The sequence below is a fragment of the Falco cherrug genome, chromosome 3 (genome assembly GCF_023634085.1).
Source record: "Falco cherrug isolate bFalChe1 chromosome 3, bFalChe1.pri, whole genome shotgun sequence".
NCBI classification, from domain to species: Eukaryota; Metazoa; Chordata; class Aves; order Falconiformes; family Falconidae; genus Falco; species Falco cherrug.
The window spans coordinates 4,384,597-4,398,770 of record NC_073699.1 but is presented as its reverse complement, the minus strand read 5'-3'; the positions used below and the strand labels follow the sequence as shown (position 1 = coordinate 4,398,770).

At 40.2% G+C, this 14,174-nt stretch overlaps 1 protein-coding gene across 1 annotated transcript in view; it reads left to right on the top strand.

The window, feature by feature from the left end:
- The window catches only part of FAM135B (family with sequence similarity 135 member B), a 231,043-nt gene that overhangs the window by 94,888 nt on the left and 121,981 nt on the right, over positions 1–14,174 (top strand). The window contains exon 4 of the mRNA XM_055705977.1: positions 4,903–4,982. Within this exon, the coding sequence (XP_055561952.1) occupies positions 4,903–4,982 (80 nt within the window). The remainder of the gene's footprint in view (positions 1–4,902; positions 4,983–14,174) is intronic.

The window sequence follows — 14,174 nt, the reverse complement described above, 5'->3', positions numbered from 1 at the left end:
GTACTCCTTCCCTTTGGCCTTCCTATTTGTGCTCTTCATAAAAAAAAAAAAAAAAAAAAAGGCAAAATAGCTTGTTATTTCTTAATTATCATTACTGTCAGCCCCATATCACTATGAGGCAGTCCTTTTCTGCACATATGTGGTGGAGGACCTCCTGTAACTATTTTGGTGGCTTTTGCAATGTTTACCTCAACCTGAATTTCCAGTTTTAGATATAGATTTTGACTTTCCTGTTCCTATTCTTTGTAGTTTTCTGTTCATGCCTTATATCATTTTGGAGAGGTTCATTCAGCTGGACAGAGATAAAGCCCTTGTCTGTAGGCTGTTTTCCCAAGCCTGAAACGCAGACAGCAGCTACTTACACAAAGAGGGACAAGCGATGTCTGTGCAATTGCCTCCACCCAGGAAGCAACCCAGCCTCAAAGCTCTGCTACCACACAGTCCACACAGCAAATGTTTCACTCGGGTAAGAAGAGGTCATGCAGACTTTCAGAGAGCTCAGACCACTAAACTGATCCTTCTTGCTTAGGTGGATTGGAAGACACTGATGAGGATGATCAACCTGTGAGGCTACTTGCTAATGAGAGTATTTAGAGCCAGCTGGAGACAGTTTGCTTAATTCTGAGTATGGTCAGCTGTACCTGTAGCATTTCAGCATGATTTACACCATTTCTTATTCAGCCAGTACCTCACTGTAACAGAATGAGTGGTCTTAGCATGTCAAAACCATTTTCCATCTACCATCCTGTTAGCAGGGACTGAGCATAGTATTCAGTTATACAACAGTGTGGATTTCCATAGAGGTACTGACAAAAAGAGTGGAGTTTTTGTTATTTGCACTCACATTAATATGGTTCTGTTTTACATATTGGTCTCACTATAATTTATACAGGCACAACCAAGAGGTGTGTAGGGCAGTGGGTTGGGGAAGCAAAGCTATTTATCTGTGTTTGCTGCTGAAGAAAATGTGGGACTCTGTGTCTTGCAGTGTCCTGTATTTTAATCAGGTAAACCCTCCTCATAATGCACAAACTATTATGAAGTAACATTCAACTTCACGGTGTGGGAGCAAGTAAATTAATTTTTATGCTTTTGCTTAGGCACAAAGTCACTGTTTGGCAATTTCTCCCTGCCTGCAAAGACTCAGAGGAAGCTCTGAGGAGGTATGGATAATATTTGCCTGTCTTAAAATGTCTTATGACTTACTTATTGATATGTGGCTTAAAAATAGGGAAAAAACCCAACCCACCAGCAAACCAGGTAATGGGTTTTATTCGGTTTCCTGTGTGCAGGTTTTTTATTTTAACAGGACAACAAAAGTTCTGGTGAAACTCAAATGAGGATGTCTTTATCTTTTTCTGGCCACCCAATGTGAAGCTGTTCTTTGCTCATATTCTGCTTGTGATACTGATAACCTTCTTTGGAGCAGTTAACATTTTCCCTGAAACTTTCATTGAAAAATGACTTGTTCTCAAAGATTCTCAGGGAAGCTATTCAATTTTAAAAGGAATAAACTAAAAAATTGTGAGCATTTCTATTTTTATTTAATTTTTAATTTAATCTTTGGGTTTGAGCCATTGACACTTTCACTGCCCTGTGTGTTAATTTCCATGAACGTCACCGGGGTGTTGGGGGACTTCAATCTGAAGTCCTCTACATCAGTGTCCTTCTCTGCCATTAATCTATTTGAGCAACAGTGTCAGTACCTTGAGGGGCAAGGCAGTGAAATGCACACATACGCATAATTGCACAGATATTGAAACAACAGGATATTCAGAAGCCTCTTGTTTCTTCTGGGCATAGGACCACTCTCTAAAGTCTTTCTTTAGGAGGAATGTATCTAATTTCATGATGGTGTATACCAGAGTTATTTTATGCCATTGCATTATCAAGGCCAGACCTTTTGGCATCAAGTGCTAAACAATCTGCATTAAATTGTTTATTATTAACTGATTAGTGTCATTCTTTTTATTAAGAATGAATACACGTTCAATTGCTTAAAAGATCTAAGTGGCATTTTTGGCTGCATTCCTTAATATTGCAGATCTTACTAGTCTCCAGATTCTCTTTACATCTGGACCTTTAACCTTAATCTGAGAGTTCCTTAGGTTTCTATGACTTTCCTGTGCATTTTTTGTTTTGAGCCATTAAACTTGGTGAGTACACAGGAAGATGTCTATTTACGACTTCTACAGTTTCTCTGACGTTCAAATATATTTGCCCAAATTAAGGAGATGAACAGGGAAAGGTTAGAACAAGATGAAGACCTAGCTCCTTTATGTCATTACACCTAGTCCATTTTGCAAAGGAAATAACGATGGGTGGAAATAACCTTGTTATGAAGTCACCAGTATTGGGGGATCTTCATGTAGTTTGGATGTCCAAGGTTCTATTGTAATCGGCAGTTCTGGTCTGGGGAATGAGTGAAGCCAAGGTCTGTCCAGCATCCTCTTTTAGGAGTTGAATGTCTCTAAGTCTACTGAGAGTTTCGACTACATGGTCCTTGAAACTGGCACCTTAGGCACCTATGTATAGCCTCCCTAGTTTTACGTGACTTAATCTGGAGCGCCAGCCATGCCACTGGAAATTAGTTTCCTAATGACAGTATTCAGGGCTCCTTGAGATGCTTCTGAACATGAAGCACATGATGAGGGAAGACAGACATTATCACAGTGTGTCAGTAGTTAGCCAGTTAGATATTTCCTGAAGAAACGGCAGCCTGTGGAAGGGTACACATTGGAGCAGGGAATGTGTGATGAGGACAGAGTGGCAGAAAGGGGCTGTAATGTACTGTAACTCCCATCCCTCTGAGCTGCTTGGAAGGAGACAAGTCAGCAAGTGAAGCTGAGCCTGGGAAGAAAGGGGTGGGGTAGTGGGAGATGTTTTAATGTTTGGTTTTGTTTCTTACTACCTGGTAGTAAATAAATCAAATTAATATCCACCAAGTTAAGTCTGTTTTGCCTATGACAGTAACTGGTAAGTGATCTCCCTGTCTTTATATCATTCTGGGTTTTATGTTGTTTTCTCCTGCTGTCCTGTTGATGAGAGGGAGTGAGAGAGCATGTGGATGTCAATTTGACCTTTAGCCAAGGATAACCCACCAGTTAAGCACCAAAATCTAAAAGAGGTAACCAGACAGTTATAGGATGTTATTTTTAGAAGTAAGTCTAGTGGAAGAGACACAGAGTAAAACATTAATATCTGCATTCCAAGGAGTGTCCTGTTACACTACTGTGGCAATCCTTCTTTAATACCATGTTGCTGTTATTTAGAAGTGGTTAGATTGTATGGGTAGTCCAATTAGGGTATTTTTGCCAGTTAAAATATTGGGTTGCATATAACCGTAATGAACATACTAAGGGCCTTAAGCATAATTCTTGCACCGGTTCTGGAAGAAATCAGGAGCAATAGCATTAATTAAAAACTCCTACCAGAGTGCAAGGGCAGCGTAAGGGAGAGAAAGATCAGGCAGTTTAGATTCAGTTGCTATTGTTTTTGACTAGATATACTGTGTGTATTTAGAATCTGAGCTTCTTTCATCTTCTTTTCTGAAAACTAACATGTAAATGGAGAGTTTTCATACCCACATTCTTGCCTAAAAGAGATATCTAAAAATGTCAAAGGTTGTGCTAGTGTTATATCCAAGTTGGCAAGGATCTGCCGGTTGGAGTAGGTAGGGTAATGTGAACTTCAGCCTCTGAAGTTGTTTTTTTCTCCCCATCAAACCCCTTCCTTCAGCTTTTAACTTAGCAGCAACAGATCTGGTTTATCCATGTTACACCCCCAGCAAAGATTTTATTGGTAAGTGTAACCTGTATGAGCTGTTGTTTATACAGCAGTACACAGAAAACAAGTTGCTTTAACTGTTCATTTCCACATATGGTTATACTCTTCTGAGGAAATAAATCTGCTAAGTGTCAGAGCATCTTTTGGTGTTGGGTAGACCTTTACAGTTCTAATTTAACTTTTATTTTTGTATTTAGAAGCTTAGGTAGAAATCAGGCTAAAAATATCTGCAAGTGCTTGTGCAATACACAGAATTTTTAAAGAAAGAAACAAAAGGTTTAGGAGGGAAAATGCAGAGAAAGTGGGATTGACATGAACATGCTGTTACAGCAGGTTAGTGGGAGATCTGCAAACAGGTGGAGGTATTGCTGAGCTACAATGTAGTGGGTTAGGTACTGTACACTGCCTCTTATTCTTTGTTCGTGAAAGTGGTGACGAAGGAAGACTGGGATGAGGGTTTTTCTCTGCTTGGACTGAGCTCATATTTGCAAACTTTAGAAAGTAACCTGCACCATGTGATACTTTAACCGGTGAAATTGCTGATGTCTTCTTTTTCTTTCTTCATCTAACAGTGATCACCTGTGGAATAGCAAATCACTAGAATACAGCTGGTTTAGTTATGTTTAATGGTAATGTTTTCATGATCTGGTAGCCTCAATATGGGTCAGCAGAATGATAATCACCATGTATAAATTGAATTTTCCTCGATGTGAGTTTAGCACATTTGTTGTCTTTTCACTGAAGTTTCCTCTGTCCTTGTTTTGTATTAAATTTGTCACTCCTTGTCTGATCTCACTGTCTTTTATTGTAGGTATTTCTTTATGTCTCTTTTCCCTACAAGAAGCCAAGAGCTTTTCACAATCTTTCCTCATTAGTCATACACCAGGCCATTGTGCCCACTCTGCCTGCTGTAAAATAGGAGGGGGCCTGATTAAAATCGGTATAAACCCACTTTAGGTAAAACAAAAAAACAGAAGAGAAGACTTAGTATTTCTGGGCATGCTTGTTCTCTTGGGCAGTTCTGTTTGAGTGCAGATGCCCAGGATGGGTTCTCACAGAATTTTATGTTTGATCAACCTATCTAACAGCATGTCGTTTTTAATTCTTGCTCTCCAGGTATTACCAGATAAGAGCTGGACTAAAGATCCCATCCAGGATTCCCCACAGGCTCTTTGCTACAATTGCAGGACAGACAGGTAAGCAGGTCCTAGAGAGGTGACATGACTGGAAGTGGGACAGCATGTAGGAGGAGAGTGTGTGTGGGGAAGTGGTGAGCCTGGATTTGGATCCAAACCTGGATTTTCCTAATGGTTAGTGGCTGCTCAGCTCTCTGTTCTGGTATGGGTTTGCACTAAATTGGACTAGGATTTTGCTGCTTGTGTCTGTCAGAAGAGCAGAGGAAATTCTTACCATCCTATCTGCGAGCAATCTGTCTTGTATGTGGCTTTCCTTGCTGACAATGGAAAGAGTTGATTTACTATTCTAAGTAATATCTGGATGAAATTTGTTTCAGTATGTAGTGGGTTGATGCTAGCTGGATGCCAAGTGCCCACCAAAACCTCTCTAGCACTCTCCTCAGCAGGACAGGGGAGAGAAAATGTCACAAAAGGCTTATGGTCAAGATAAGGACGGGGAGAGATCACTGACCAGTTACCACCATGGGCAAAACAGACTTGACTTTGGAAAATTAATGTAATTTATTACTAATCAAAATCAGATTAGGATAATGAGATAATAAAAACTAGATCTTAAAAGACTTACACCCCCCCACCCCCGCCTTTTTCCCAGGCTCAATTTAACTCCTGACTTCTCTACCTCCTCCCTCCAAGTGGTGCAGGGGAACAGGGAATGGGGATTGTGGTCAGTTCATCACATGTCTCTGTTTCTCCTTCCTTCTCACACTTCCCCTGCTCCAGCGTGGTGTCCCTCCCCCAGGAGACAAAGTCCTCCATGAACTTCTCCAACATAAGAAGCATCCCAGGGGCTACAGTTCTTCACTAACTGTTCCAGTGTGGGTCCCTTCCATGGGGTGCAGTCCTTCAGGCACAGCTGGCTTCAGCATGGGTCCCTTGTGGCGGCACAAGCCCTGCCAGCAAACCTGCTCCAGCCTGGGCTCCTCTCCCCACGGGACCACAGGTCCTGCCAGGAGCCTGCTCCAGTGTGAGATTCCCATGGGGTCACATCCTCCTTCGGGCATCCACCTGCTCTGGGGTGGGGTCCTCCATGGGCTGCAGGTGGATATCTGCTCCACCATGGACCTCCATGGGCTGTAGGGGGATATCTGCTCCACCATGGACCTCCATGGGCTGTAGAGGGACAGCCTGCCTCACCATGGGCTCCAGCACCTGGAGCACCACATCACCATCCTTCTTCTTGGCATCTACAGCGTTGTTGCTCTCACATATTCTCATTGTCTCTTTGCTTGCAGTTGCTGCTGCAAAGGTTTTTTCATACCTTCTTAAATACGTTATTGCAGAGGTGCTGCCACCATCACTACTGGTCTTGGCCTTGGCCAGCAGCTGGTCAGCCTTGGAGCCGACTGACATTGGCTGTATTAGACACAGGGGAAGCTTCTAGCAGATTCTCATGGAAGGCACCCTTGTAGCCCCCCTGCTACTAAAACCTTGCCATGCAAAGCCAATACACAATGTTAACAATAGCTTTTAGAGAATAACTTACAGCGTCCTTTTGACTTAATATTGTGCATGAAGGAATTAAAAATGCGAGTGCCTGATTAATGAGTTCCTGAACTTGGATATCACATTTTGGTAGTTTTACTTTTTACATTTGACAATTCTTGAGATTAACATTCTTTCATGGATTAAAGGTTATCTTTTATTTAAGTAAAAATGTATTTTCCAATTTGGAAGTCTGGTTCAATTGGCAATACAAAATTATTAGGCAAATTATATTTGTATAAAATGCAAAGAGCTATAAAAAAATATGAAGAAATGGCTTGAAAAATAGTTCCCAAGCTCAGTACCTGAATAAATAAATTTCTTTGGGAAATAAATGAATAAATAAATGTTGTCCAGGTTTGGAAAACCTCTTAGTGTGAAAAATCTCCAAATAAGAAAAAAAATATTATTTTTCATCCTGTTCCAGTGTACTTAGCCCTTAGCATATCCAGAATCCCCTGGAGTTCCTTTGCTCTCTGGGAATGTCCTCAAATTGCAGTAGTTTCTGGCATAAGTAGTCCTGCACTAATGAAATGCTCTCAGTATGAAGACAGCTAAAATTTTACTTTCTAGGGGCAAAAACCCCTCAACAAAAAATAAAAAATCCAAATTACTCCTATTCTGCGTTGAACCAGGGATGTCTATATTATTTAAGGAAGAAGCTCAACTATTTTCTGTACTTTTTATTCAGATTAGTATGTTCTTCTGCCTGATACATCTTCAGTGTCCCATCTTCTTTCACCTGTGCTAGAAACAATTCCTGTAAAAGCATGGGCAGGAGATAGGCAGGCAGTGTGGTTACAGGATTAGCAGCTGACTTTCATAGTGCTAATGCAATCCAGACTGGAGTCTAATAGCTTTATAGGGCTAACATCAAGACAGGGGGTATTTAAATTGTTAAGGCTTTAAACAGCTTTTCCTTGGCTATCTTCGCAAGTACTTCTTAATTGATTTCATAGGTCTGCAAGACAGCATCGTTTAATGGGACTGACCTTAAAGGCAAACAGGCCATAATGTTCTTTTTGTTCTTATGCCACTGATCACTCTCAGTAAGGGGATGGCTGGGATAGGACTAATTAAATTGCTGTACATGTTTTAATAAGACACCCCTATTAAAGCAGTATTACAACAAAACAAGGGTGTTATAAAATAGTGAATAAACTCCTACCTCATCAATAGGAACAAATACAAAATAGGTGCAGTTCATGAGTGTGGTGTAAAGGAAGTATTTTTAATCTTTTCCTTATCAGGTTTGTAGGATCTTATGAGAACTGAGAATATATTTTGAAAACCATTATGTAAATTTATAAAGTAAAATCTGTGATATTCAGTAATAAAATATATAAGAGGTAGCATTTATCTTCCAGTGCATGTGGCCTTTTTATTAAATTTTACAGGATTTACAATAAAACCATGGGAACTGACAGCATTAGCGATGTTTGCTTCCCACTACAAGTTTGCTTCCCACTAGATGTTTGCTTCCCACTAGATGTTTGCAGCAACAGAGCCCCAAAAAAAGAAGTAGTTTTCAAGAATTCAGCAGAGAGGAAGCTGAAGCCTGTATCAGGCATTCCCTTGGTGTTTGCCAACCAAATCTGAACAGCAAGAACTCCATCCATGGTGCAGGGCCAACAGATTATATAGGAATCTTTGACTACTTACTGTATGTTCTGCATGTTGGCAGCATCCTGTCTACATTGTGGGAAGGGAATGGGCTGTGTGCCCCAGCTGAAGCAAAGGGGAGCCCTGTAGCCACTGTGGTTTGGTCGCTTAGGTCATCAAGGCTGCATATTAGCTTCTACTGAGTCAGGCTGTATGAACATAAATAAACCATGGAGCATATATACATAGGCACATATAGATATATATTCGTTAAAAAAATATGTACATTTCATTCGTACTCCTAAGCATATTTAGCAAGGTGGATTTCCTTAAAGACAAGTGACTGGTGACTTTTTCAGCAGTGAAAAGGAGAGAGAACAAAGCTTGTTGTGCACTGTCTTCAGCTGCTGCCATGCAGGTTTTCAACCCCCATGAAATTAGGTTCCTGTCTTTGAATAGATACCATAACTGATGCAGCATGCTTTTGGCTTATAACGAACAAATTTTCCTCTCTGCTTGCTCTTGTGCAGCTCATAACAACACCTACTTCATTGGTCTCAGCATCAGTTCTGCAGGGCTGACCTAATGCAGACATATCTTAAAGCTAAACTCTAGAAATGCCTTTCTGGGTGGATTTATCCAGCTTTTGCCTCTGGTGCTCTTCAGCAGCCTGGCTTGTTAAAGTCACCATGTGGTGTCTACCTGCAGCATACAGTGGGCTGAATCTGCATGACTCAGTCACGAACAGCTACAGGAATGGGCAAAATGAATATGCCATCTCACAGTAGCACATTTGTATAATTAAGCTCCTTGGCTGAGCTAGTTTATGATCCACTGTCTTCCATAAGTTTTTAGGCTACTGTATAAATTTAGGGACAGCGATTCATAGAAATTATGAATACACAGCCATTCATTGATTTCCAGGCTACAGATACAAGATGAAAGACTGCAGGCGCTTATCTTAAAAATATATCTTTAAAACATGTTTACTTTCAAGTTTACCCATAAGCACACAATGATCATTGGTCAAAACACTAGGAGAAATAATGCTGGTCAGAAACAGTTGGGATTAGCTGTTTTATTTTGATTTCCTGCACCACCTGAAAGAGTGGAGAATGATGGAAACCAGAACAGTGTAGATGAGGTTTACTTAAATATTAGCAGCTTTAGGAAGTATATGATGATGAATTACATTGTTGAAGACTTAGCGAAATCTCAGGAAAAGTATAAATTTTAATTTCCTCTGTGGTTTTTTGCAGTAGTCTACATACCACTTACATGCATTACTGTTTTGAGAGACAATTATTCTTTATTAGTGACAGCTGCAGTCAGGTTTTTTTTCTAAGTTCTGTTTTTAGAGGCCATGCCTCATTCTCATGTACTGCAGCCATGGATAGCTGCTTGCTTATCAGCTTGCCTAGCTGTTTACCGTACAGGCCAAGGAGATTGTTTTGGTGAGTGAACATTAAGAAAAAAATTATTTTGCATGGCATATAACTGAAGAAATTACTTAGGACTTTGATTTGTGTCCAGATTTCCTTTGTTTCTCCCATCCATATATCACATTAACAATTTTCAAAACTTTTCAAATAGACAAATATTTTTGAAAACCTGGCCTGAAAAATCTACTTGCAAGTAATACAAAGTATTTAAGAGAGGTTATTGCCTGCCAGGCTAATCTGTATTAGTTTGTAGCAGTGTTCCATCTAATTTTAGTCAATTAAATTGGGTTATTGTCTAAAAGTGCAGAAAGCCAGGCAGCCAAGGAATGCAGTTCGTTCTTCATCTATCTCATATAAGGCAGGGGAGGTAAGGTGCAATGTTTGTTCCAGAGAAGTCAAGAAAAAGTAGCTGTGACTGCCATTACACATTAACTCTTTTGGTTGGTGATTAGAGGTGTTTCATGTACACAGTTCAATGTTTTTTTCATAAAATGGAATATCTGACATTAGGTGACAAGAAAAAGTTAGCATGATTTAAATTGCGATGTGCAAAAATGAAAGTAGGAGTATCAGAAAATGAAGAATGTTGCTGTAACCCGTGTTTGTATTGTGCTATACAAGTTCATGATCACCCACACTGAATGCCTTTTCCTATAAATTAAACATTGAACTGTGACTACTTTGCACCTAAGACCTAATCTGAAGGGTTAATTATGTGTCTGATATATTCCTTAACTGTTTGTGCTTGTTTTTAATAAACAATTAGTGATCCTAATATCTTTATTAATGTTTGCATATCTCAAGTAAGTTCCCGGTAAAAGAATTCTACTTTGATTATGAAAAGAAAAACCTTTTCTTGTAAATGGTTTCTTAATGCAAGTCAAAACAAGCATTTGCAGTTAGTTGCTCATTAGAGCAAGAAGAAACAGCACCATGACTTGTGGAACAGTATGAAATTGCAGTCATTAGTTTTAATAACTTTTTGAAAAGTAATTTCTGCCTCCATTAAGTGAAGATAAGCTTACTGCTTTTGAAGCATGAGAAAAGGGGGGAGAGTCATGCTTTAGCAAACACATGGTTTAGTTTTCAAAGCTTATTAAAGTAATCTGAAAGCAAATATGTATTTTATATATAGAATAAAGCATACTTGACAGACACAAATTATATCTTGAGGGGACCTTACTGTTAGAGAAGTTATTTTGGAGATGAGTTATCTTAGAAAACCTCATTAGCTGTGAGATCAAAAGAAATGGTTAGACAATTTAAGAATTGTTAATCCACAATCTAAACAGAACTAATTCTGTGATATTCCAAGAAAAAAAGAAGAAAGAAACAGAGATGAAAAGGAGTAAACCAGAGATATCTCTGACTGACATGCTGCTTCTGGGGGCACATCTCAATCCTTATCCAGTCAAGGCCTTTCATAAATGGCTCAAAGGATGGAAGCTGAAGACTTATTTGCAACTGGGAGATCTTCCATTGCAGACCCTGAACTATGCAGCACACCTTCCCTTCTCCCCTGCAGAAGCTGGGGCAGCTCACACAGATGGCGGTGGGGTAGGCCACAGTCTTGGAGGTGTTGAACAGCATCCCAGCCCAGTACTGAGACCTGGCCAGTGGAGAAAGCCAAAACTAAGAAGGGCCTGTAAGCACCAACACATGCCACAAGTCTCTTCACCTAGGCAGTGAGTCTGAGACACAAAACTTCATCTTCAGTGGCCACCTGAAGGCCTCAGCAAAGCAGAATCCAGTTGTTCAGATGCAAAGAGCCAGCACAGTATTTCTGCTGCTTGAGGCCAAGAATGAACTTCAGCTCTGTGGTTAAATAGATCATGCAGGTTTTTCAGACCTCCCACCCTGGTGTGATTTGAACCTTCACAGAGCTCCCTTCTCTTCCAGGTTTACTTACATGTCTCTGATTTCTCCACACAGTGGTCCTTGCTGCCTTCAGTCTAATGTAAGGTTCAAACTTCCAAGTCCTTTAAAATCCACCACTGCTCTAAACATCGAATAGAGATTTACACTAACTCGGTACGTAAATTGCATCCAGACAACTATTTCCTCCTGCTCTGCACTGATGAAAAACGATGTGGTGGTTCTATCATGATGTCTCGTACTTTAATCAGGGAATTTTATCATCTGAATTAATATTTGGAATAAATATATCAAGTGTCAGCTACACAGGTGACACAACAAATTAATATTTTGTCACCTAAATTTCTGAAGCATAGAATTATTTTCAGATGCAAATTTTTTAACTGAACAGCACTCTTAGAGAACTGGCAGGGTTTAGAAACAGAAATAAACATTACAAAAAGCATAGATTCTATTTGTTTTAACAAAACATCAAGTATTTAAGGAAGCAAAGAGAAAACTTTTTGCTAATTCTAAGTGGGTCGGCTATTCTATCATCTCACATTTCAGCATGTCTGAGAAATGAACTTTAGTTTATAGAGCAATACAGCACTAAGAGACTGCGTTTATATTAGGATATTTCATACAAGGAAATTAATAGGACATCTTGCCTTTTATCAACACTGAATCTACGTATGGGTAGAGAGGCAGTTTTATGTAATTCTTTCCATGAGGTGAATTCAAAATGTCAAAAGGCATGGTTAAGATAAAGGATTCATCTCAGAAATGTGCAGCTTTAATCAAAAGTCATGTTGAGGAAGAAAACATTCTGAACTTTTTGATCAAGCAATTTAAAAATAATAGTGTCTCCTTCAGAAATTATCCTAAATGTAAAATCTGCATTTATTCCAAATATAAATATGCTAAACATAACATTTCAAAACTAAACCAAGTTTCTTCAAGTATTTAAATAAGAAAAAGATGATGCATTGAAAGGGTTTGTGCCTCGAAAATGTTGGGTTTTGCACATCTTAAAGTAGGTTTATTTTAGCTCAATAGTAAAAATGGGTGGTCTGCACGAGTATTGCTCTGCTGAAGAATGTGTATTTTCAAGCTTCAGCAGTTGACTTTCAAGCCTTCTAAAAAGCAGATATGCAGTCCGTGCAGATGAATGTGGCAGATTCAGCAGTGGTTTGTTGCCTTTAAAGCCTAAAGTTTCAAAAGTCACTGGTTATTTGTACTGTCTCCCCCCTCCCCCTCGCCTGAAACACTAAAGTTTCAGGAGAAAGGTACATCTCAAACTGCTGTGTCAAAATGGTCTAACTAAATAACTTATCCCAGCTTACTATCTTCAATAAGATCTAGTATTCCCTGTTCAGTGAGTGCTGCATTAAAGAATGGATAGTTTGTGACAAATTATGAAAATCTTGACAATCAGCTGGTACGAACTAGCATGCAACAATTTTTATATACATCACAGGAGGAAAAAACACCAAAATGTGCCTGGAAAGCTATGCAGGAGGCAGCCCTGTTTTACCAGCAAAGCTCCTTCAAGTCTGTCATCAGAGCCAAAAGCAGAACGGATTTGCCTTAGCAGTCCATCGGAGCTACACATTCCTGTGAGCTCCAAGTACTTGAAAGGGTGTTACACAGTTAGTGCTAAGACAGAATAACATGTATATTTTCTTTCTACAGATATAAGAGATAAAACTGAAAGTTTGTCCCGCATCTCTTGAATTCATTGTGAAGCTGGGACAGTATCACGTTTAACTGATGGCCGCAATAACCTCGTATTCCCTCTAGGTAACTTATATCAGAGGGAATACGACATGCTGAATAGAGGTCTAAAAATGCTAGAAACTTCTGCAGAAGATGCTACTGTGCTGGATTTATGTTAGTTAAGATATAGGCAGGGATCACAACTGAGTGTTTCCATAGAATCATAGAATTTTTCCATTGGAAAAGCCCTTTAAAATCACCAGGTCCAACTGTAAACCTAACGCTGCCAAATCCACCAATAAACCGTGCCCACAAGTGCCACAACTACACATCTTTTGAATACCTCCAGGGATGGTGACTCAACCACTTCCCTGGGCAGCCTGTTCCAGTGCTTGACAACACTTTCAGTGAAGAATTTTTTCCTAATATCCAATCAAAACCTCCCCTGGGGCAACTTGAGGCCATTTCTTCTTGTCCTGTCACTTGTTACTTTAGAGAAGAGACTGACACCTCACTACAGCCTCCTTTCAGGTAGTTGTAGAGAATGATAACGTCTCCCCTGAGTCTCCTTTTCTCCAGATAGTTTCTCTAGACCCTTCACCAGCCTCATTGCCCTGCTCTGGACACGCTCCAGCACCTCAATGTCTTTCTTGGAGTGAGGGGCCCAGAACTGAACCCAGGATTCGAGGTGCGGCCTCATCAGTGCCCAGTACAGGGGGACCATCCCTGCCCCTGTCCTGCTGGCCACACTGTCTCTGATACAGGCCAGGATACTGTTTGCCTTCTTGGCCACCTGGGCACACTGCTGGCTCATGTTCAGCTGGCTGTCAACCAACACTCCAAGATCCTTTTCTGCCAGGCAGCTTTCCAGCCGCTCTGCCCCAAGCCTGTAGCGCTGCGTGGGGCTGTTGTGACCCAGGTGCAGGACCCGGCACTGAGCCCTGTTGAACTTCATGCGGTTGGCAGCACATCAATCCAGCCTGTCCAGATCCCTCTGAAGAGCCTTTCTACCCTCAAGTAGATAAATGCTCCTGCCCAACTTGGCATTGTTTGCTGTTCTCTGCTGTCATTTTTCTGTTTTTCTAAAAGCTAT